The sequence below is a fragment of the Oncorhynchus keta genome, chromosome 21 (assembly GCF_023373465.1).
Source record: "Oncorhynchus keta strain PuntledgeMale-10-30-2019 chromosome 21, Oket_V2, whole genome shotgun sequence".
Classification (NCBI taxonomy): Eukaryota; Metazoa; Chordata; class Actinopteri; order Salmoniformes; family Salmonidae; genus Oncorhynchus; species Oncorhynchus keta.
Window position 1 is genome coordinate 35670793 of NC_068441.1, and position 26594 is coordinate 35697386.

The 26594-nt window shown below is 44.5% G+C and overlaps 1 protein-coding gene across 6 annotated transcripts in view; it reads left to right on the top strand.

The window, feature by feature from the left end:
* LOC118400501 (plasma membrane calcium-transporting ATPase 1-like) overlaps positions 1 to 26594 on the top strand; it is a 239659-nt gene that overhangs the window by 136956 nt on the left and 76109 nt on the right. For all 6 annotated transcript variants that reach the window (XM_052473769.1, XM_052473771.1, XM_052473766.1 and 3 more), the window contains 2 exons: positions 7410 to 7621; positions 12123 to 12230. In XM_052473769.1, the coding sequence (XP_052329729.1) occupies positions 7410 to 7621; positions 12123 to 12230 (320 nt within the window). The remainder of the gene's footprint in view (positions 1 to 7409; positions 7622 to 12122; positions 12231 to 26594) is intronic.

Here is a 26594-nt window from a genome sequence, read left to right on the forward strand (position 1 = left end):
CGAAATGTACAGTTGATTTGTCAGAGGACAAACCATTCACAGAGACAAACTGATATCTTTCCGACAGATAAGACCTAAACCAGGCCAGAACATGTCCGTGTAGACCAATTTGGGTTTCCAATCTCTCCAAAAGAATGTTGTGATCGATGGTATCAAAAGCAGCACTAAGGTCTAGGAGCACGAGGACAGATGCAGAGCCTCGGTCCGATGCCATTAAAATGTCATTTACCACCTTCACAAGTGCCGTCTCAGTGCTATGATGGGGTCTAAAACCAGACTGAAGCATTTCGTATACATTGTTTGTCTTCAGGAAGGCAGTGAGTTGCTGCGCAACAGCCTTCTCTAAAATCTTTGAGAGGAATGGAAGATTCGATATAGGCCGATAGTTTTTATATTCTCTGGGTCAAGGTTTGGCTTTTTCAAGAGAGGCTTTATTACTGCCACTTTTAGTGAGTTTGGTACACATCCAGTGGATAGAGAGCCGTTTATTATGTTCAACATAGGAGGGCCAAGCACAGGAAGCAGCTCTTTCAGTAGTTTAGTTGGAATAGGGTCCAGTATACAGCTTGAAGGTTTAGAGGCCATGATTATTTTCATCATTGTGTCAAGAGATATAGTACTAAAACACTTGAGCGTCTCTCTTGATCCTAGGTCCTGGCAGAGTTGTGCAGACTCAGGACAACTGAGGTTTGGAGGAATACGCAGGTTTAAAGAGGAGTCCGTAATTTGCTTTCTAATAATCATAATCTTTTCCTCAAAGAAGTTCATGAATTTATCACTGCTAAAGTGAAAGTCATCCTCTCTTGGGGAATGCTGCTTTTTAGTTAGCTTTGCCACAGTATCAAAAAGGAATTTCGGATTGTTCTTATTTTCCTCAATTAAGTTAGAAAAATAGGACGATCGAGCAGCAGTAAGGGCTCTTCGGTACTGCAGGGTACCGTCCTTCCAAGCTAGTCGGAAGACTTCCAGTTTGGTGTGGCGCCATTTCCGTTCCAATTTTCTGGAAGCTTGCTTCAGAGCTCGGGTATTTTCTGTGTACCAGGGAGCTAGTTTCTTATGAGACATTTTTTTAGTTTTTAGGGGTGCAACTGCATCTAGGGTATTGCGCAAGGTTAAATTGAGATCCTCAGTTAGGTGGTTAACGGATTTTTGTCCTCTGGCGTCCTTGGGTAGGCAGAGGGAGTCTGGAAGGGCATCAAGGAATCTTTGTGTTGTCTGTGAATTTATAGCACGACTTTTGATGTTCCTTGGTTGGGGTCTGAGCAGATTATTTGTTGCAATTGCAAACGTAATAAAATGGTGGTCCGATAGTCCAGGATTATGAGGAAAAACATTAAGATCCACAACATTTATTCCATGGGACAAAACTAGGTCCAGCGTATGACTGTGACAGTGAGTGGGTCCAGAGACATGTTGGACAAAACCCACTGAGTCGATGATGGCTCCAAAAGCCTTTTGGAGTGGGTCTGTGGACTTTTCCATGTGAATATTAAAGTCACCAAAGATTAGAATATTATCTGCAATGACTACAAGGTCTGATAGGAATTCAGGGAACTCAGTGAGAAACGCTGTATATGGCCCAGGAGGCCTGGGGTTAAGACCACACTGGAACACATGGGGTTAAGACCACACTGGAACACACGGGGTTAAGACCACACTGGAACACACGGGGTTAAGACCACACTGGAACACACGGGGTTAAGACCACACTGGAACACACGGGGTTAAGACCACACTGGAACACACGGGGTTAAGACCACACTGGAACACACGGGGTTAAGACCACACTGGAACACACGGGGTTAAGACCACACTGGAACACACGGGGTTAAGACCACACTGGAACACACGGGGTTAAGACCACACTGGAACACACGGGGTTAAGACCACACTGGAACACACGGGGTTAAGACCACACTGGAACACACGGGGTTAAGACCACACTGGAACACACGGGGTTAAGACCACACTGGAACACACGGGGTTAAGACCACACTGGAACACACGGGGTTAAGACCACACTGGAACACACGGGGTTAAGACCACACTGGAACACACGGGGTTAAGACCACACTGGAACACACGGGGTTAAGACCACACTGGAACACACGGGGTTAAGACCACACTGGAACACACGGGGTTAAGACCACACTGGAACACACGGGGTTAAGACCACACTGGAACACACGGGGTTAAGACCACACTGGAACACACGGGGTTAAGACCACACTGGAACACACGGGGTTAAGACCACACTGGAACACACGGGGTTAAGACCACACTGGAACACACGGGGTTAAGACCACACTGGAACACACGGGGTTAAGACCACACTGGAACACACGGGGTTAAGACCACACTGGAACACACGGGGTTAAGACCACACTGGAACACACGGGGTTAAGACCACACTGGAACACACGGGGTTAAGACCACACTGGAACACACGGGGTTAAGACCACACTGGAACACACGGGGTTAAGACCACACTGGAACACACGGGGTTAAGACCACACTGGAACACACGGGGTTAAGACCACACTGGAACACACGGGGTTAAGACCACACTGGAACACACGGGGTTAAGACCACACTGGAACACACGGGGTTAAGACCACACTGGAACACACGGGGTTAAGACCACACTGGAACACACGGGGTTAAGACCACACTGGAACACACGGGGTTAAGACCACACTGGAACACACGGGGTTAAGACCACACTGGAACACACGGGGTTAAGACCACACTGGAACACACGGGGTTAAGACCACACTGGAACACACGGGGTTAAGACCACACTGGAACACACGGGGTTAAGACCACACTGGAACACACGGGGTTAAGACCACACTGGAACACACGGGGTTAAGACCACACTGGAACACACGGGGTTAAGACCACACTGGAACACACGGGGTTAAGACCACACTGGAACACACGGGGTTAAGACCACACTGGAACACACGGGGTTAAGACCACACTGGAACACACGGGGTTAAGACCACACTGGAACACACGGGGTTAAGACCACACTGGAACACAGGGGTTAAGACCACACTGGAACACAGGGGTTAAGACCACACTGGAACACAGGGGTTAAGACCACACTGGAACACAGGGGTTAAGACCACACTGGAACACAGGGGGTTAAGACCACACTGGAACACAGGGGTTAAGACCACACTGGAACACAGGGGGTTAAGACCACACTGGAACACACGGGGTTAAGACCACACTGGAACACACGGGGTTAAGACCACACTGGAACACACGGGGTTAAGACCACACTGGAACACACGGGGTTAAGACCACACTGGAACACACGGGGTTAAGACCACACTGGAACACACGGGGTTAAGACCACACTGGAACACACGGGGTTAAGACCACACTGGAACACACGGGGTTAAGACCACACTGGAACACACGGGGTTAAGACCACACTGGAACACACGGGGTTAAGACCACACTGGAACACACGGGGTTAAGACCACACTGGAACACACGGGGTTAAGACCACACTGGAACACATGGGGTTAAGACCACACTGGAACACATGGGGTTAGGAAAATACAGTGCCTTTGGAAGTTTTTCAGACCCCTCGACTTTTTCCACATTTTGTGACATCCTTATTCTAAAACTGGTTAAATAAATAAAAATCCTTAGCAGTCTACACACAATACACCATAATGAATAATTGAGAACGGGTCAAATAAAATAAAATTGTGGGGAAAAAAACATATTTACTTTCTAATGTGGCTTTTTTGAAAGATACCATGTATTGTTGCTCTACAGTTTCTGGAGGTTTGAGTTTTGAAATCAGTGGAATTAGAGTATGATAGCAAAGGAGATGGTTGCAAATATGTAAACGGAGTCGAAAAGAGAACACACAGAAGGCTGTTTTATTGAACACTTCTATCAGGATTACATCTTCAAACTAAGGGCAACCATGGCATCCGTGACATAGAGGGAGAAGCATCCATCCATGTATACGGGTTAGATCGTCTAGCCAGCTACATTTTCAAATATTACATGTTTTTAATTTTGTCAGAAACTCGTTTTCATTTCGAGTTAAAGTGTACTGTTAGCTAGCTAGCTAACGTTATCTGTCTGGCTCGCTAGCTAACATTACATTTATGATCTGTGTAGTAATGTTATTCGTATCTCAGAGCAATTTGCATTGCTAGTTATAGCCTAATATTAGCTAGCTAACAATGAACCTGGTTGGTTAGCTACTTGCAGATTCAGGGTCGCAACATTATGAGATGGGATTATGGTTAATTGTTTAGCTTGCTAGCTAGCTACATTTCTAAACTCCACTATTCAAGTAACAATTTCAATAGAATGTTCCTGATGTCACTGCGACAACTGTCGATAAACTTATCTGGTAAATTCACTCTGTCTTTCTACTCCGATTTCAGAGCACGCTTGTCTGTGTGCCAGTGTGCAGAATAACTGACTAATCTATGAACGCTCAACACCCGTTGAATATGACCGGTGTCAATAAGTGTTGGCAAAAAAGCTGAATTAAATTGTTGCCAGCAGCACAGTTGCAGTCACCAACGCTCTGGATAACATAAAAACAGCCTAACCAGCTCTGCTAGGGCAGGTAAAATGGTCAGAGTGAGGTGTTCTCTCATTTGTGTCTGGAAGTAGCTAGTAAGCTAGCCAACATTAGCCAGTTAGCTTGGGTGCTTGACTGCTGTTGTTAGGTCAGAACGCTTAGATCAACCCTACTCCTCGGCCAGAGCATCCAGTGTGGCTCTGAACGCTCCGAGAGCGAAACACTCTGAATTTACAAACAGAAAATCTAGCAATCTGGTTTACGAACACCCAGAGCGCACTCTGGCACTCCATGTTTAGTACATGTCCTCACATGTGAATCCTTAAAGAGATGGGTGGGGCTAAAGCTTAAGAGGGTGTGAACGATGTTGAATGGGTGCAGACAAAACAAGGGTGCAGACAAAACAAGGGTGTAGACAAAACAAGGGTGCTCCAGTAGTTGTACTAAAACATTTTCTCAAAAGTGAGGTTAAAAGTTGATCAACTTTCAAAGCAGAATTACTTTCCCATTGTTCCTCAACTGTAGTGTATGATATACCATTTTCTAGCTCTGTCTCTACTTTTAGCCAATGTCAGGTTATGGCGATATAGGACTCGTTTTACTGTGGACATAGATACTTTTGTACCTGTTTCCTCCAGCATCTTCACAAGGTCCTTTGCTTTTGTTATTGGATATATTTGCACTTTTCACACCAAAGTACGTTCATCTCTAGGAGACAGAACGCGTCTCCTTCCTGAGCGGTATGATGGCTGTGTGGTCCCATGGTGTTTATACTTGTGTACTATTGTTTGTACAGTTGAACGTGGTACCTTCAGACGTTTGGAAATTGCTCCCAAGGATGAACCAGACTTGTGGAGGTCTACAATTGTTTTTCTGAGGTCTTGGCTGATTTCTTTTGATTTTCCCAGCAAAGAGGCACTGGGTTTGAAGGTAGGCCTTGGAATACATCCACAGGTACACCTCCAGTTGACTATATTTTTGTATAGAACATTTCTGGGCAGAACTGAAAAAGCGTGTGTGAGCAAGGAGGCCTACCAAGCTGACTCAGTTATACCAGCTCTGACAGGAGGAATGGACCAAAATTCACCAAACTTATTGTGGGAAGCTTGTGGCTACCTGAAATGTTTGACCCAAGTTAAACTATTTAAACTATTTAAAGGCAATGCTACCAAATACTATTTGAGTGTATGTAAACTTCTAGGAATGTGATTAAATAAATTAAAGCTGAAATGAATCACCTATTATTCTGACATTTCACATTCTTAAAATAAAGTGGTGATCCTAACTGACCTAAGACAGGGAATTTTTACTAGGATTAAAGGTCAGGAATTGTGAAAAACTGAGTTTAAATGTATTTGGCTAAGGTGGATGTAAACTTCCGACTTCAACTGTATATATGCATTATAAGGTTTAATATTGTTCCCCAGTTATTTTCTAGTCTTTGTTTCTTATAAGAAATGGTCTGAGAGATGTGTGAGTTAATGTTGTCAAAACAGGGTGTCTGTGAGAAAGCACGTCAAGGCTAAAAGAGATTCATAGACACAGAACCCTGCAGGGGAGTGAAAGAGAAGAGACAAGTCAGACGTACCACTATAAAGCAACTACGGGAGTGGAAAATTACTGCTGAGCCCTTAGAAAACACTGGAACTATTGTTCTCTCCTGCAAGTTTGTATAACTGTATATGCATGGGCTTGGTCTCATGAGTAGAAGGTGTTGATGTAGGCAGTTACATCACTAGGGGTTGACTGCAAGAATATTTAAAGCAACTTGGACTTTTCCTATTTTGCAGAACTCAGGAGAGACATCAGTTGTATGTTTGATCTTTGACTTCGTTCGACAGCTGTATTTTAATTACAATTGATATGATTTATAAGTGCACATTTTGAGTATTCCTTATTTGTTAAGTAAATAACGGAGCCCAGAAAAGTGGAACCCTCATTTACCCAAAGTGAAACCAAGTTGTTTATAGAGCCCAGTTTAGAATAATGGGGTTGTACCAAAACAAAAGTTCTGTGCACTTCTCTGCACACCCTTCAATTCTAAAATGAACATTCTAGGTCTTTTCTTGATTTATCATTAGTCTCCAGTTAGTACAGCGTAAATTAACAGTATTCAACATATTCTGGAGGTCATCTTCTGTCTCGGCAAGGAGAACTATGTCATCACCATACAACAATATGCCCAGGAATATATCCGCAACTTCATCATTGACCTGAACACTGGCAACTGGAGCCCGATAAAGAGCCCATTCTAATTAGTCTATAAGCAAGGAGGTCTCGTCACCTCGACAAAAGCCTTCTGAAAATCAATAAAACAGGCAAAAGTTGGTTGTCTCTCTTGAATTCTAGCCCAGACCACTGTGTAGACAGAACAGGTGTGGTCTATACGCACATTTCCACTTTTGACGTGGAAATGCCCCTTCACTTCCATTAATATTTTGTCCCAGTACCGTGTTACCTTCAGATGAGTCACTTGTGGGGATCGTAGAGTAAAACGGAAAGTACGATCTTTCCATAGATGGGTCATATTAATGTGTAGCTTAAACCGTTCGGACGCTACAGACATTTTTGTGAAAATACACATTTTCAGGATGTCTCCTGGTCTGACAAACGACACTGTAGCTCTGCCACTTTCCAGATGTAGATGCAGAAGGCTGACATTGGCGGACGTAATGATTGAGACACAGCCTGTACAACAACAAAAAACATATCTCTAACTTAAACTGAGGGATTTTGATGGGGATTTTTTTATTATGCTAAATTAAAGAGATGTTTGCTTAAACAAAAGGTGATTTAACATCACATATAACTGTTATCCTGTTTGCTCTTCCCCCTCTCCCAGGAGAGAACATCTTTAATATCGACAGTGGGCGCAACGCGCCCCTCCACTCGCCGCCCTCAGAGCACTACACCATCGTGTTCAACGTGTTTGTCATGATGCAGCTGTTCAACGAGATCAATGCCAGGAAGATCCACGGAGAGAGGAACGTTTTTGAGGCCATTTACCGTAACCCCATATTCTGTAGTGTGGTCCTGGGAACCTTCGTCCTGCAGGTACAAACACACATACTGTACATACTGTAGACACACACACAGACAGACATAAACTCACACACATAAACACACACATCATACATAGTCTTGTACAACTACCCTTGTGGGGACACACAATTCAGTCTCATTTAAAATTATATTTTCCCTAACTCCTAACCCTAAACTTAACCCTAACTCGTACTCTTACCCTAACCTTAACCCTAACCCTAACCTTAACCCCAAAACCTAAACTTAACCCTAAACCTAAACTGAACCCTAACTCCTAACCCTTAACATAATTCTAACCCAAACAATAATTCTAATCTCAACCCTAAACCCCCTAGAAATATAATTTGACCTCGTGTGGACTAACAAAATGTCACAAGAATAGTTAATCACGTCCACACACACACACACACACACACACACACACACACACGCACACACACACGCACACGCACACACACACAGAGAGACTGTAAACCCAGGCCTGGAATTTCATGATTTTATGGGCAAGGCCATTTAGCCTTCAATTAAATACTAGCTATTCTGTTAATAAAAAACACATGTGTATGTTAATGTACGTACATATTTAGTCTACATGTCAAAGTGTAGGTGATAGCATTTACACTACCGTTCAAAAGTTTGGGGTCACTTAGAAATGTCTTTGTTTTCCATGAAACCATACATGAAATGAGTTGCAAAATGAATAGGAAAAATATTCAAGACTTTGACAAGGTTATAAATAATGATTTTTAATTGAAATAATAATTGTGTCCTTCAAACTTTGCTTTCATCAAATAACCCTCCATTAAATAATCCTCCAGTAATCGAACGCCCGCAATGGAGGATCCTCCATTTGCGACCTTTGGCATTCTAGTTGTCAATTTGTTGAGGTAATCTGAAGAAATTTCACCCCATGCTTCCTGAAGCACCTCCCACAAGTTGGATTGGGTTGATGGGCACTTCTTACGTACCATACAGTCAAGCTGCTCCCACAACAGCTTATTAGGGTTGAGATCCAGTGACTGTGCTAACCATTCCATTATAGACAGAATACCAGCTGACTGCTTCTTCCCTAAATAGTGATTTCATAGTTTGGAGCTGTGCTTTGGGTCATTGTCCTGTTGTAGGAGGAAATTGGCTCCAATTAAGATCCGTCCACAGGGTATGGCATGGCGTTGCAAAATGGAGTGATAGCCTTCCTTCTTCAAGATCCCTTTTACCCTGTACAAATCTCCCACATTACCACCACCAAAGCACCCCCATCACATTGCCTCCACCATGCTTGACAGATGGCATCAAGCACTTAGGGTTGCCAACTTCCTCACTACCAAATAAGGGCCAGAAGGTGGCGTGCCAATGCACGGTGCCACAGGGGTATGTTGTTGTGTAAATGAATATACACTGTATAGTCTTATTCAATTGGAAAGACAAAAACAAATGATATTCAATTTAGTGTATAGCTTTTCTAAAACTGTATCATTATGTAAACTTATGTGAATAAACTTCAATAAATTATCAAAGAAATCACAATTTGGACCTTTACAGCAACAAAAAAATACTTTTCAAAATAAGGAAGAGGGGCATGAGTCACTCACCAAGTCTGCTTTTTCCTTGGATATTTTTTGCTGCTCTTGACTGATTCAAGCAGTCCTTTGTCCTTTTGTATAGCTAGAGAGAAGTCCTTACACGACAAGTCACAGTTCACAGATATTTGAATTACATTTTTGATCAGCTCTGTGCTGCATCTGTTTCTTGAGTAAGACAATTTAAATGGTCATCAGAGAGAAAATCCTCTCTACAAAGGCATTTGAGCCGAGCACACCGAGGACAAATGAGACAATCCTGAACATGTTAATCAAGTTGGCTTTCCCTAGGTTTTGGTAAACTGCCACCCACTTCTCACTGGTAGATTTTGTGGTATCCTGTCTGGCTTTCTGTATTTCCTCCCGGCTAGCACAACACTCTTCATAGAGTTGGTCCATACTGACCGTCTGTCATTTTGAGGGCAACCACCACCTGCTCCAGGTTAGTGAAGGAGAGCTCCTCATAGAGTTGGTCCATACTGACTGTCTGTCATTTTGAGGGCAACCACCACCTGCTCCAGGTTAGTGAAGGAGAGCTCCTCATAGAGGCTGGTCAGTTTCAGTTTCAACATGACATTTTCTGGTGAGAAGTCAAACCACTTGTCAATGTATGTAATGACAGTGTCATAGAAGTTCACAAAGTCCTGTTGCTGCTTGGACCTTTGTGCTGACAATAGTTTGTCCCTCCGCTGCTTGGTCTGGTATCCAAAAAAGCTATCCTGTTTCTGCTGAAACATCTTCATTTTGAACTTTTGGACTTCCTCTAAAGTTGGCATTGGCATTATCTGCTACTTAGGCTGTGATGTGTCTAATGTCCAGTTCATGCTTTTCCAGACAGTTCATCAGATCTTGATGTTTGCCATTTGCAGTTTCATCACTGTCTCATAAAAGTCAAGTAACTTGCACTGCGCTCCATCAGACACAGAGAAATCTCACGCACACTGGAACATTCCTGTTTCCCTTGTTTGAGGCATCACTGAGAAATACACCGGCTCACCTTCGCTCGGGGACAGATCATCCAAACTATCTTGCACAGTCTTTGGTCCTAAAACATTCAAATCAAATCAAATCAAATCAAATTTTATTTGTCACATACACATGGTTAGCAGATGTTAAATGCGAGTGTAGCGAAATGCTTGTGCTTCTAGTTCCGACAATGCAGTGATAACCAATTCATTGTAATCATCTCAGATTTTGTTCTTCCCAAGTGCATCTTCTTCACAACATTTGAGTCATGAAACAAAGCACCGTTGAGCTTAACAAGACAGTCGGTGCTGTTGTGGCTGAGTCCATGTTTAACCGTATGGTACACATACAAGACGTCACTAAGAATGCACCAATGTGTGCACAACTGAGCAAGAGGACAAGTACGTGAGAGTGTCTAGTTTGAGAAACAGACATTAAATAGTGCCCGCAAAACACCAGTCTCAACGTCAACAGTGAAGAGGCGACTCCGGGATGCTGGCCTTCTAGGCAGAGTTGCAAAGAAAAAGCCTTATTTCAGACAGGCCAATAAGATGTACAAAAGAGCACAGACACTGGACAGAGGAAGGTTGGAAGAAAGTGTTATGGGCAGACTAATCGAAGTTTGAGGTGTTGAAAGAAGAACATTCGTGAGACCGGATCTCAACCCTAATGAGCTGTTGTGGGAGCAGCTTGACTGTATGGTACGTAAGAAGTGCCCATCAAGCCAATCCAACTTGTGGGAGGTGCTTCAGGAAGCATGGGGTGAAATCTTACCAGATTACCTCAACAAATTGACAACTAGAATGCCAAAGGTCTGCAAGGCTGTAATTGCTGCAAATGGAGGATTCTTTGACGATTGCAAAGTTTGAAGGACACAATTATTATTTCAATTAAAATCATTATTTATAATCTTGTCAACCTCTTGACTATATATTTCCTATTCATTTTGCAACTAATTTCATGTATGTTTTCATGGAAAACAGGGACATTTCTAAGTGACCTCAAACTTTTGAAAGGTAGTGTATATATAACTCCCAGTCATTTATTGAGTAAAACACCATCGTTTCTGCATCACTGTACCTTCTTCAGGCTTCTTTAGGATCAACAACTGACAGGGAGTTATATATATATATATAAAGAGTGTATTTATTTTTATAGCGTCTTTAGATCTTACCTCTTTCTACATTTCTGAAGGATATTTTAATCTCTGTCATATGAAACCGATCGCATTTTCAGTGCACTTTTGAGAAGGGTGTTTTCTTTTTAATTGCATTTTGGGATATTCACGCTTATAGCCTACTGCTGTGTGCACATTGCTGTGTTTATAATGTGAAGAAATTGCCTAGTAGTTGATCAACATTTTAAGCTAAACGTTCTGATCTGTTGCATCAGCCTCATTGCTTTCAAAAGTGTTTTTGATGTACAGTGGTTGTATTAATTTGGGATCTATCATCCCACAACTGACCCAGAGTATGTTTGGAATATTTCTTGCAGAGAAGAAGAAGCTGACCAATAGAATAGCTCAACTTTTGTACTATGGGGGATAGTAGATTGACATAGGAGGTGCTTTTGCTCTTCGTTACTCATCTTGTTGGCTGACGAAAAGAACATGTGGACAGTTCTTCTAACCTCTTCAATATTGGATAAAGATGTGCGCCATTGCATCCCTAATGTGTCCATCTTCACTTGAAGTCTACTTCAGAGCTGCGATGCCTTCGAGATGTACCCGATCAGGTGACAGGCATTAGCTAATACGAATTGAGATATCTGAGGGCGCCATGTGAGTTAGAAGTGCTTCAGAATAGGACACAGTGGCCACTTTGGCCCCATAGAAAACATTTTTTAGAGGGCCTTACGGCCACTGGGCAAGTCGCCGGGACAGTCGAGACCTGCCGGAAACCCATCTTCGTTAGTGTGGTGTTTTGCTACTTGATTCTACAGGTACTCATTCTGTGGCTCTGTCTCAGATTGTCATTGTCCAGGTTGGAGGGAAGCCCTTCTCCTGCACCGCTCTGACCATCGACCAGTGGCTCTGGTGTGTGTTCATCGGAGTGGGAGAGCTGCTTTGGGGACAGGTAAGACACACAAACACTCACTCTCTCACACACACACACAGATGTAAAATCTCTTCAGCTCCTTGCTTGGGTGTGCGTGCGTAGCTGTGTTGCGCATTTGTGTGTATGTGTGTGTGTGTGTGTGTGTGCATTGATGCGTGATGTGTGTGCGTGTGTGATGCAGCTGGTACAGTAGGTGCCAGGGAACTGTTGCTACGCTAAGATGGGTTCTGGAATACAAAGCAAGCATGTTCCATGGTTACCATCACAACAGTCACCGTGGTAATGAGCACTGGCGCACATAAAATCAGCACTGCCCACATTTACCCGCACCCCAGAGGACGAGAACCCAGCACGATACTCCCTCTACGACTACACACACAAACACACACACGTTCAAAGACCCATGCACATACACTGCTCTCTCTGCACACACACACACACACACACACACGTTGAAAAACACAAAATCCTACTCTTGCCTGCACACACTCACAGGCATACATACAGAGAACGAGATCTCATATGGTGTATTGACAGGTAACACACCCTCAAAGATTAGCTTCCCCACACAGCCAGTTGTCTGAGTTCAGGTAGGAGGTAGAGAGAGTAGAGAGCGAGACAGGTATTGAGCAGGTGAGCTGCCACTTTTTTCAGCATGTTTAAAAAATAGATAGATTTCGAGTTAGACCAACTTGGATTTTTTTTGGCAGGGACATACAGTGGGGCAAATAAGTATTTAGTCAGCCACCAATTATGCAAGTTTTCCCACTTAAAAAGATGGGAGAGGCCTGTAATTTTCATCATAAGTACACTTAGACTATGACTGACAAAATGAGGGAAAAAATCCAGAAAATCACATTGTAGGATTTTTAATGAATTACCCAGAATTACCTGGAATGCTTCTTACACCCAAGGATTATTATTCCCAAGATATACAGCAAATGCTTTGTCAAACAAACAGAAACCTGAAAACACCATCCAACCTGGAACTGAGCGAATAATGCTTAGTCTGAAGCTATTTTTAACTTTCTAAAGCCAGAAGAAAAATACATTACAATTATAATACATTACAATACACAGTGATATATTTGACTTGATAAGGCCTGAATGCTAAGACTACCAGGCTTGCTCGGACATAGAGATACAGCTTCAATTTGCACTGGCGTGTGAAACGAAAGGTGTCAAAGCCCGTGAGCCCAGCAATGGCAGGAGAGACCCAACCAAGGCCTTAGAAGCACCCTCCTGCTGTTTAGAGGTAATTCAAATGCAGTACCATCTGTATGTAAAGAATAATAAGACATGAAAAGAGTGAAAAATGAAGCTCCTTATGGAAAATCAAGAGACTTTTTGTTGACTTTTATACAAATTTGAACATAAGCAACCTTATCTTCCACACAGACCATACCCTTGCACGACACAGTGCTATATTAACATACTGTTAAGAGGGGCGTGTTACCGATGGGTGGAAACTCAGGATACTAGACAACGAGGACTCTGAGTCAGCTAATATAAGTCTGGAACAGTATTGGTACAGAGCAACCCCAAACAGTTTCAGCTGGACTTTCACCTAATCAAAGAAATAGCTCAGCAGGAGAAGGTCTCCCTTGAGAAAGATACACCCACCCCGAGCAGGTCAGACCAGACCTCTTCATTATATAACCCCACAGACGAGCAACCCTAAGCGGAATGTCAACTTCCCAGCACAGAATACTACTCCTCGTTGAAATGAGGGATACATTCACTCAACTGGAGGTAAGGCAGGTGGAGCTAGAACAGCAGGTGATTACACCCCAGTCAGCACAGACCCAGACAACAGTCCAGCACAACAACACCCCCTTAACTAGACCTGGAGAGCTGGAGGTGGAGAGACATATCTGCACTCTGGACTGTAGTGAGACAACATCTACAAGAGAAAGAGCAGGAGCAGAAGAAGAACAGTGCACTAGAGAACAGAGCACTAGAGGAAAGGATCAGACTGCTGGTGAGGGTGATGTCGTGTGACAGAGAACAACCCATTAGAGAGGTGGCCACCCCTGCAGAAAAGCCAGCAGAACAGCCCACCTCAGCTCCCGACAAAAGTCTTGATACCACAGCAGAACAGTCCACCGCAGACCCTGACCATGTCGACAGCACAGCATGACAGACAAATGAAGAACCCCAAGTCCAGGGGATCCCGCCACCCTGAGAGCCCTTCTGACAACCCCCCCCACACCCACTAAGGACATACACAGATTGTACTCAAATGGAAAATGTATACATGAAAAAAACATTTTCCCAAACACAGTGTCTAAACTCTGGTGTTCAAACACCCAGCGCGCCCTAGACCAGCTGTCTGAGGACCAACTAGGGTCAACCAGCCACAAAATAATACACACAGGCACAAACAACCTGAGAACACAGCAGGAAATGGTGACCACAGCACTCAAGGGAGTGATGGAAAAAGCTTCTTCTACTTCCCCAACGCACAAGGGGTTATCTCCACCTTGCTACCACAAAAATACTTCCACCCTGCTACCATACAGCGGGTAAACGCAAGTATTTCCTGTGACCGTGCCTCAAAAACAAATATTTTCCTGGCCCACCACTCCACCCTGGACTTGAACAGCCTTTATGACCAGGTCCACCTATACAAGGCAGCAGTGCCCACCTTCACCCGGATCCTAAAGGACATCGCTCTCAAACGCAGCCCCAACACTTTACACAGGAGCAACAGATCAATAGACACCCCACCCAGACCAGCAAGTCACACATGCGACCTGGCCATGAGCAGGAAAACAGGCCCAACCCCCACTCTTACACTAGCCCAAGCCAATGGCACTTTCCCGATTCTCAGCAGGCTCTGCTCACACTTACTGGCCTGAGGCCAAACTACACGACCAACAACATTGGACACTTTATGGAACACAAAGCCTTCACTATCTCTTATTGGAATATCCAAGGCCTGGAGTCATCTGCCTTTGGCCTAAAGAGCAGGAACCTGGACTTCACCAAAGAAATCAGAAATACATTGTCATCCTACTAGAACCATGGTATAGAGGAGACTGGCCCACTGGTTGCCCTCTAGGGTACAGAGAACTGGTAGTCCAATCCACCAAACTACCAGGTGTGAAACAGGGAGGGGACTCAGGGGGTATGCTAATTTAGTATAGAGCAGACGTAACTCACTCTATTAAAGTAATCAAAACAGGAACATGTTACATTTAGCAAAACATTCAAAAGGAAATTATCTTAACAGAGAAAAATGTCCTCCCGTGTGCTACCTACAGTTGTGGCCAAAAGTTTTGAGAATGACACAAATTTTAATTTTCACCAAGTCTGCAGCCTCAGTTTGTATGATGGCAATTTGGATATACTCCAGAATGTTATGAAGAGTGATCAGAGGAATTGTAATTAATTGTGAAGTCCCTATTTGCCATGCAAATTAACTGAATCCCCCAAAACATTTCCACTGCATTTCAGCCCTGCCACAAAAGGACTAGCTGACATCATGTCAGTGATCCTCTTGTTAACACAGGTGTGAGTATTGACGAGGACAAGGCTTGAGATCACGCTGTCATGCTGAGTGAGTTCGAATAACAGACTGGAAGCATCAAACGGAGGGTGGTGCTTGGAATCATTGTTCTTTCTCTGTCATCCATGGTTACCTGCAAGGAAACACGTGCCATCATCATTGCTTTGCACAAAAAGGGCTTCACAGGCAAGGATATTGCTGACAGTAAGTTTGCACCTAAATCAACCATTTATCGGCTCAAGAACTTCAAGGAGAGCAGTTCAATTGTTGTGAAGAAGGCTTCAGGGCGCCCAAGAAAGTCCAGCCAGCGCCAGGACCGTCTGGCTGCGGGATCGGGGCACCACCAATACAGAGCTTGCTCAGGACTGGCAGCAGGCAGGTGTGAGTGCATCTGCATGCACAGTGAGGCAAAGACTTTTGGAGGATGGCATGGTGTCAAGAAGGGCAGCAAAAAAAACATCAGGGATTGACTGATATTTTGCAAAAGGTACTGCTGAGGACTGGGGTGAAGTCATTTTCTCTGAATCCGCTTTCTGATTGTTTGGGGCATCCGGAAAAAAGCTTGTCCGGAGAAGACAAGGTGAGCGCTGCCATCAGTCCTGTGTCATACCAACAGTAAAGCATCCTGAGACCATTAGTGTGGGGTTGCTTCTAAGCCAAGGGAGTGGACTCACTCACAATTTTGCCTAAGAACACAGCCATGAATAAAGAATGGTACCAACACATCCTCCGAGAGCAACTTTTCCCAACCATTCAGGAACAGTTTGGTGACAAACAATGCCTTTTCCAGCATGATGGAGCACCTTGCCATAAGTCAAAAGTGATAATTAAGTGGCTCGGGGAACAAAACATCAATATTTTGGGTCCATGGCCAGGAAACTCCCAGACATTAATCCCATTGAGAACTTGTGGTCAATCCTCAAGAGGCGGCTGGACAAACAAAAACCCACAAATTCAGTCAGGATGTGGCCCAGAAGTTAATTGACAGCAGACCAGGGCGGATTGCACAGGTCTTGAAAAAGAAGGGTCAATACTGCAAATATTGACTCTTTGCATCAACTTCATGTAATTGTCAATAATAGCCTTTGACACTTATGAAATGCTTGTAATTATACTTCAGTATTCCATAGTAACATCTTGCACAAATATCTAAAGACACTGAGGCAGCAGACTTGTGAAAATTTATATTTGTGTCATTCTCAAAATATTTAGTCACGACTGTGTACTAGAATCCCCATACTTTAATGAAGACAGCTTCTCCATCCTGGAGAGGGACATTCATAATTTCCAGCGCCGGGGACATGTACTAGTTTGTGGCAACCTAAATGCCAAAACCGTACAAGAACCTGACACCCTCAGCACACAGGGGGACAAACACGTGCCTGGAGATGACAGCATTCCCTCTCCCATGTGCCCCCCAAGGCACAACTATGACCACAAAAACAGATCACAACTCCTGCAGCTCTGTCGCACGCTGGGTATGTGCATAGTCGATGGTAGGCTTTGAGGGGACTCCTATGGTAGGTACACCTATAGCTCATCTCTTGGCAGTAGTACTGGAGACTACTTTATCACTGACCTCATCCCAGAGTCTCTCAGAGTGTTCAGTCAGCCCACTGAAACCCCTATCAGATCAGAGCAGAATCACAGTCTACTTGAACAGAACAATACTCAATCATGAGGCATCATAGCCAAAGGAACTGAGTAATATGAAGAAATGCTATAGATGGAAGGAATGTAGTGTGGAAACCTACTAAAAAACAATTAGGCAACATCAAATTCAATCACTTTTAGACAACTTCTAGGGACTAAACGTTCCACTGTAATAGTGAAGGTGTAAACTTGGCAGTAGAAAATCTAAACAGTATATTTGACCTCTCCGCTTCCCTATCAAGTCTAAACATTTCAAACAGAAAACCGAAGAAAATTATCAACAATGACAAATGGTTTGATGAAGAATGCAAAACCCTAAAAAAACACTAAATTGAGAAACCTGTCCAACCAAAAACATAAATCCTGAGTCTACGTCTTCACTAGGGTGAATCACTAAAACAATACAGAAATACACTACGGAAAAAGAAGGAACAGCACATCAGAAATCAGCTCAATGTAATTGAAGAATCCATAGACCATAACCACTGCTGGGAAAATTGGAAAACACGAAACAAACAACAACAAAAAGAGTTATCTGTCCAAAATGGAGATGTATGTGTCACGCCTTGGTCTTGGTATTTTGTGTTTTCTTTAATTATTTGTTCAGGCCAGGGTGTGACATGGGTTTATTGTGTTGTCCTATTGGGGTTTTTGTAGGCATTGGGATTGTGGCTGATTAGGGGTGTGTCTAGCATAGGCTTGGCTGCCTGAGGCGGTTCTCAATCAGAGTCAGGTGATTCTCGTTGTCTCTGATTGGGAACCATATTTAGGTAGCCTGGGTTTCACTGTGTATTTTGTGGGTGATTGTTCCTGTCTCTGTGTAGTTGTTCACCAGACAGGCTGTATAGGTTTTCACGTTCCGTTTGTTGTTTTGTATTTATATAGTTATTTCATGTATCGTCAATTCTACATTAAAGAACATCTGTAACCACCACGCTGCATTTTGGTCCGACTCTCTTTCAACAGACGAACGCCGTTACAGAATCACCCACCACACCCGGACCAAGCGGCGTGGTAACAGGCAGCGACAGCAGGAGCAGCGAAAGGAGGAATGGACATGGGAAGACGTGTTGGATGGCAAAGGTTGTTACACTTGGGAGGAGATACTGGCTGGAAGAGATCGCCTCCCATGGGAACAGGTGGAGGCACTTAGGAGAGCAGAGGCAGCCAGAGATAAGAGCCGACGATACGAGGGAACACAGTTGGCAAGGAAGCCCGAAAAGCAGCCCCAAAAATTGGGGGGGGGGCTCAGGGAGAGTATGGCAGAGTCAGGAGACAGACCTGAGCCAACTCCCCCTGTTAATCGTGAGGAGCAGCGTTCAAAGGACTTCTGGACTTGGGAAGAGATATTCGACGGAAAAGGACCATGGGCACAGCCTGGAGAATATCGCCGCCCCAAGGAAGAACTAGAGGTGGGGAAAGCGGAGAGGCGCTGGTATGAAGAGGCAGCACGGCGACGCGGATGGAAGCCTGAGAGTCAGCCCCAAAAAATGTATTGGGGGGGCTTACAGGGAGTATGGCTATGCCAGGTAGGAGACCTGCGCAAACTCCCTGTGCTTACCGGGGGGCTAGAGAGACCGGCCAGGCACCGTGTTATGCTATGGAGCGCACAGTGTTTCCAGTGCGGGTGCATAGCCCGGTGCGGTTCATACCAGCTCTTCGTATTGGCCGGGATAGAGTGGGCATCGAGCCAGGTAAGGTTGGGCAGGCTCGGTGCTCAAGAGCTCCAGTGCGCCTGCACGGTCTGGTCTATCCAGAGCCACCTCCAAACACCAGTCCGCTAGTGGCAGCTCCCCGCACCAGGCTTCCTGTGCGTGTCCTCGATCCAGTTCCAGCACCACGCACTAGGCCTTCAGTGCGCCTCGCCTGTTCAGCACAGCCAGAGCCATCCCTCTCTCTAGCGCTGTCGGAGCCTCCCACCTGTTCAGCGCAGCCAGCGTTTTCCTCCTCTCCTGCGCTGTCGGAGTCTCCCGCCTGTTCAGCGCTTCCAGAGCCTTCCTCCTCTACAGCGCTGCCGGAGCCTCCTGCCTGTTCGGAGCAGCCTGAGCTGCCAGACTGCATGGAGCAGCCAGAGCTGCGAGTCTGCATGGAGCAGCCAGAGCTGCCAGTCTGCATGGAGCAGCCAGAGCTGCCATTCTGCATGGAGCAGCCAGAGCTGTCAATCTGCATGGAGCAGCCAGAGCTGCCAATCTGCATGGAGAAGCCAGAGCTGCCAGTCTACATGGAGCAGCCAGAGCTGTCAGTCTGCATGGAGCAGCCAGAGCAGCTAGATCCGCCAGTCAGCCATGATCTTCCAGATCTGCCAGTCAACCAGATTCTTCCAGATCTGCCAGTCAACCAGACTCTTCCAGATCTGCCAGTCAACCAGACTCTTCCAGATCCGCCAGCCAGCCAAGATCTGCCGGAGCCAACTACCTGCCTGAGCTTCATCTCAGTCCCGGGCTGCCCCTCAGTCCCTCAGTCCCGAGCTTCCCCTCAGTCCCGAGCTTCCCCTCAGTCCCGAGCTGCCCCTCAGTCCCGAGCTGCCCCTCAGTCCAGTGGGGTTCTGGGTGAGGACTATTAGGCCATGGTCGGCGGCGAGGGTGGATTATCCCAGGACACGAGGGGGAGGAACTATGACATTAATGGAGTGGGGTCCACGTCCCGAGCCGGAGCCGTCATGCCTTGGTCTTAGTATTTTGTGTTTTCTTTAATTATTTGTTCAGGCCAGGGTGTGACATGGGTTTATTGTGTTGTCGTATTGGGGTTTTTGTAGGCATTGGGATTGTGGCTGATTAGGGGTGTGTCTGGCATAGGCTTGGCTGCCTGAGGCGGTTCTCAATCAGAGTCAGGTGATTCTCGTTGTCTCTGATTGGGAACCATATTTAGGTAGCCTGGGTTTCACTGTGTATTTTGTGGGTGATTGTTCCTGTCTCTGTGTTAGTTGTTCACCAGACAGGCTGTATAGGCTTTCACGTTCCGTTTGTTGTTTTGTATTTATATAGTTATTTCATGTATCGTCAATTCTACATTAAAGAACATCAGTAACCACCACGCTGCATTTTGGTCCGACTCTCCTTCAACAGACGAACGCCGTTACAGTATGGGTAAACCACTTCTCCAATCCTTTTGGCTTTATAACAATGAACAAACAGCAAAAACATATACATGATCAAATACAAATCTTAGAATCAACTCTTAAAGACTACCAGAACCCACTGGATTCTCCAATTCCCTTGAATGAACTACAAGACAAAATAAAAAATCTCCAACCCAAAAAGGTCTGTGGTGTTGATGGTATCCTCAATTAAACTATAAAATATACAGACAACAAATTCCAATTGGCTATACTTAAATTCTTTAACATCATCCTTAGCTCTGGCATCTTCCCCAATATTTGGAACCAAGGACTGATCACCCCAATCCACAAAAGTGGAGACATTTGACCCCAATAACCACTGTGGGGTATGCGTTAACAACAACCTTGGGAAAAGCCTCTTCATTATCATTAACAGCAGATTTGTACATTTCCTCAGGGAAAACAATATACTGAATACATGTCCAATTGGCTTTTTACCAAATTATTGTGTGACAGACAATGTAATTCACCCTGCACACCCTAATTGACAAACAACCAAACAAACCAGAACAAAGGCAATGTCTTCTCATGCTTTGTTGATTTCAAAAAAGCCTTTTACTCAATTTGGCATGAGTGTCTGCTATTCAAGTTGATGGAATAGTGTCGGGGGAAAATCATACGACATTATGAAATCCATGTACACAAACAGCAAGTCTAAAGTTAAAATTGGCAAAAAACACATTTCTTTCCACAGGGCTGTGGGGTGAGAGAGGGTTGCAGCTTGAGCCCTACCCCCTTCAACATATGTATCAACAAATTTGTGAGGGCACTAGAACAGTCGGCAGCACCTGGGTCCACCCTACTAGAATCTAAAAGTCAAATATCTACTGTTTGATGATGATCTGGTACTTCTGTCACCAACCAAGGAGGGCCTACAGCAGCATCTAGATCTTCTGCACAGATTCTGCCAGACCTGGGCCCTGACAGTAAATCTCAGTAAGACCAAAATAATGGTGTTCTAAAAAAGGTCCAGTCGCCAGGACCACAAATACAAATTCCATCTAAACACTGTTGCTCTAGAGCACACAAAAAAACTATACATACCTTGGCCTAAACATCAGTGCCACAGGTAACTTCCACAAAGCTGTGAACGATCTGAGAGACAAGGCAAGAAGGGCCTTCTATGCCAACAAAAGGAACATAAATTTCAACATACCAATTAGGATCTATCTGAACATACTTGAGAATCAGTTATAGAACCCATTGCCCTTTATGGTTGTGAGGTCTGGGGTCCACTCGCCAACCAAGAATTCACAAAATGGGACAAACACCAAATTGAGACTGTATTCCGAATTCTGCAAAATTATCCTCTGTGTACAACGTAAAACACCAAATAATGCATGCACAGCGGAATTAGGCAGATACCTGCTAATTATCAAAATCCAAAAAACACCCATTAAATTCTACAACCACCTAAAAGGAAGCGATTCCCAAACTTTCCATAACAAAGCCATCACCTACAGAAAGATGAACCTGGAGAAGAGTCCCTTAAGCAAGCTCGTCCTGTAGCTCTGCTCACAAGCACAAACCGACCCCACAGTGCCCCAGGACAGCAATACAATTAGACCCAACCAAATCATGAGAAAACAAAAAGATAATTACTTGACACATTGGACAGAATTCACAAAAAATAAAGCAAGCTAGAATGCCAACCAAGAATGGCCGTAAACAGAGAGTACACAGTGACAGAATACCTGACCACCGTGACTGACCCAAACTTAAGGAAAGCTTTAACTATGTACAGACTCAGTGAGCATAGCCTTGCTATTGAGAAAGGCCACTGTAGGCAGACCTGGCTCTCAAGAGAAGACAGGCTATGCGCACACTGCCCACAAAATGAGGTGGAAACTGAGCTGCACTTCCCAACCTCCTGCCAAATGTATTACCATATTAGAGGCACATATTTCCCTCAGATAACACAGATCCACGAAGAATTCAAAAACGAACACTATTTTGATAAACTCCCATATCTACTGGGTGAAATACCACAGTGTGCCATCACAGCAGCAATATTTGTGACCTGTTGCCACAAGAAAAGGGCAACCTGTGAAGAACAATCACAACTGTAAATACAACCCATATTTCTGTTTATTTATTTAACCATTTGCACATTGTTACAATACTGTATATATACATAATATAACATTTGAAATGTTTTTATTCCTTTGGAACTTCTGAGAGTGTAATGTTTACTGTTCATTTTTTTCCCACTTTTGTTTATTATCTACCTCACTCGCATTGGCAATGTTAACATAAACTCAGCAACTACAAACAATTGTCCTCTCACTGTCAACTGCGTTTATTTTCAGCAAACTTAACATGTGTAAATATTTGTATGAACATAGTAAGATTCAACATCTGAGACATAAACTGAACAGGTTCCACAGACATGTGACTAACAGAAATGGAATAATCTGTCCCTGAACAAGGGGGGGATCAAAATCAAAAGTAACAATCAGTATCTGGTGTGGCCACCAGCTGCATTAAGTACCGCAGTGCATCTCCTCCTCATGGACTGCACCGGATTTCCCAGTTCTTGCTGTTAGATGTTACCTAACTCTTCCACCATGGCACCTGCAAGTTCCCAGACATTTCTGGGGGGAATGGTCATAGCCCTCAACCTCTGATCCAACAGGTCCCAGATGTGCTCAATGAGATTGAGATCCGGGCTCTTCGCTGGCCATGGCAAAACACTGACATTCCTGTCTTGCAGGAAATCACGTACAGTATGAACAATATGGCTGGTGGCATTGTCATGCTGGTGGGTCATGTCAGGATGAGCCTGCAGGAAGGGTACCACGTGAGGGAGGAGGATGTCTTCCCTGTAACGCACAGTGTTGAGATTGCCTGCAATGACAACAAGCTCAGTCCGATGATGCTGTGACACACCGCCCCAGACCATGACGGACCCTACACCTCCAAATTTATCCCGCTCCAGAGTACAGGCCGCTAACTCTAATTCCTTTGTCTAAAAACGCAAATCTGACCATCACCCCCAGTGAGACAAAACCACGACTTGTCAGTGAAGCGCACTTTTTGCCAGTCCTGTCTGGTCCAGCGACGGTGGGTTTGTGCCCATAGGCGACGTAGTTGCTGGTGATGTCTGGTGAGGACCTGCCTTACATACAACAGGCCTACAAGTCCTCAGTCCAGCCTCTCTCAGCCTATTGCGGACAGTCTGAGCACTGATGGAGGGATTGTGCGTTCCTGGTGTAACTTGGGCAGTTGTTGTTGCCATCCTGTACCTGTCCCACAGGTGTGATGTTCGGATGTACCGATCCTGTGCAGGTGTTACACGTAGTCTGCCACTGCGAGGACGATCAACTGCCTGTCCTGTCTCCCTGTAGCTCTGTCTTCGGCATCTCACAATATGGACATTGCAATTTACTGCCCTGGCCTCATGCCTCCTTGCAGCATGCCTAAGGCACGTTCACGCAGATGAGCAGGGGACCCTGGGCATATTTATTTTGGTGTTTTTCAGAGTCAGTAGAAAGGCCTCTTTAGTTTCCTAAGTTTTCATAACTGTGTCTTAACAACCGTTCCACAGGTGCATGTTTATTAATAGTCTATGGTTCATTGAACAAGCATGGGAAACAGTGTTTAAACCCTTTACAATGAAGATCTGTGAAGTTATTTGGATATTTCACAAATTATATTTGAAAGACATGGTCCTGAAAAAGGGACATTCTTTTGCTGATTTTGTTTCACATGCGAATAAAGCCCGTTGAATTGAATTGATAGAGATCTCTATAAACCAGGTAGAACAAGCTACTGTCAGTCTCCCTGTATCAACCTATAACATTACATCTAGGATGAGTGTGTGTGCGGTTGTGTGTGTGCGGTTGTGTGTGTGGGTGTCTTTGACAGCATAACCATTCAGAGGTGACTAAATGAATCTGAGTCATCATGACTTGTTACATAAGTGTCCCATGTGTGAAATGCAGACGAGAACATAACACACACACATCAGTATCTATACCTCCACCCCAAGGAATAGTACAGCAAGGGAGTTTATTTACCACCCTTCTCCCGACAACACAGTTTGTTTTATCCAATGCACTATATAGGGCATAGGGTGATATTTGGGCTGCAGCCTCAGTCTGTTGGGTTTAGTGCCGGGGTATGCTGGTTAGGCAACTGTCTGCTTAGCCAATCCAGGTCTTCGTAAGAGTCACATGAGGAAAAACTGGCAAACAGAATTAAGAAGAACTATTAAATGGAAAGTTCTCAAATCAATTAAAATTGTATTTGTCAAATGTGCCGAATACCGTGAAATGCTTACTTACAAGTCGTTAACCAACAATGCAGTTTTAAGAAAATTGAGTTAAGAAAAAATATATAATTACAATAATGTACAGGGGCTACCGGTACCGAGTCAATATGCAGGGGACAGGTTAGTTGAGGTAATATATAAATGTAGGTAGGGGTAAAGTGACTATGCATAGGTAATAAATGGTGAGTAGCAGCAGTGTAAAAACAAAGGGGGGGGTGTCAATTCAAATAGTCCGGCTGGCTATTTGAATAATTGTTCAGTAGTCTTGGCGCTCCGGTACTGGTTTCCGTGCGGGAACAGAGAGAACAATCTATGACTTGGGTGACTGGAGTCTTCGAAAGAATTGGGCCTTCCTCAGACACACCTAGTATATAGGTCCTGGATGGTAGGAAGCTTGGCCCCAGCGATGTACTGGGCCATTCGCATGTACTGGGCCTCACGATCGCATGCCGAGCAGTTTCCATACCAGGCGATGAAGCAACTGGTCAGGATGCCCTCGATGCTGCAGCTGTATATCTTTTTGAGGATCTGGGGACCCATGCCAAATCGCTCCACTACTGCCCCGTCGATGTGAATGGGGGTGTGTTCGGGCCTCCTTTTTCTGTAGTCCACGATCATCTCCTTTGTCTTGCTCATGTTGAGGAAGAGACACTGCCAGGTCTCTGACCTCCTCCCTATAGGCTGTCTCATCATTGTCGGTGACTAGGCCTACCACCGTTGTGTCGTCAGCAAACTTAATGAAGGTGTTGGAGTCATGCTTGGCCATTCAGTCACGGGGGAACAGGGAGTACAGGAGGGGGACTAAGCATGCTCGCCTGACGGGCCCCCTTATTGAGGATCAGCATGGAAGATGAGTTGTTGCCTACCCTTACCACCTGTGGGCGGCCTGCCAGGAAGTCCAAGATTTAGGCAGGTTGCCTTCGCTTCCTTGGGCACAGGGACTATGGTGGTCTGCTTGAAACATGTAGGTACTAAAGACTCGGTCCGGGATAAAATGTCAGTGAGGGCACTTGCCAGTTGGTCCATGCATGCTCTGAGTACACATCCTGGTAATCCGTTTGGCCCTGCGGCCTTGTGAATGTTGACCTGTTTAAATATCTTGCTCACATTGGCTATGGAGAGCGTGATAACAGCTGGTGCTCTCATGCATGCTTCAGTGTTGCTTGCCTTAACCCCTTAGGTCGACCCGACACGCAGACGTCCCATCTAGACATCTGGAAATGCAAATGTGCTACGCTAAATGCTAATAGCACTCGTTAAAACTCAATCGTTCATTAAAACACACATGCAGGGTACTGAATTAAATCTACACTCGTTGTGAATCAAGCCAACAAGTCAGATTTTTAAAATGCTTTTCGGCGAAAGCATGAGAAGCTATTATCTGATAGCATGCAACACCCCTAAAGACCTGCAGGGGACGTAAACAAAATAATTAGCATAGTCGGCGCTACACAAAATGCAGAAATAAAATATAAAACATTCATTACCTTTGACGATCTTCTTTGTTGGCACTCCTAGATGTCCCATAAACATCACTATTGGGTCTTTTTTTCGATTAAATCGGTCCATATGTAGCCTAGATATCGATCTATGAAGACTGTGTGATCAAGGAAAAAAACTGTGTTTTATAACGCAACGTCATTTTTTTTAATTAAAAAAGTCGACGATAAACTTTCACAAAACACTTCGAAATACTTTTGTAATGCAATTTTAGGTATTAGTAAACGTTAATAATCGATCAAATTGATCACGAGTCGATGTATATTCTATAGCTCTACGTCTTGAAATAATGTCCGGATAAATCTCAACCAAAATATCCGGTCAGAG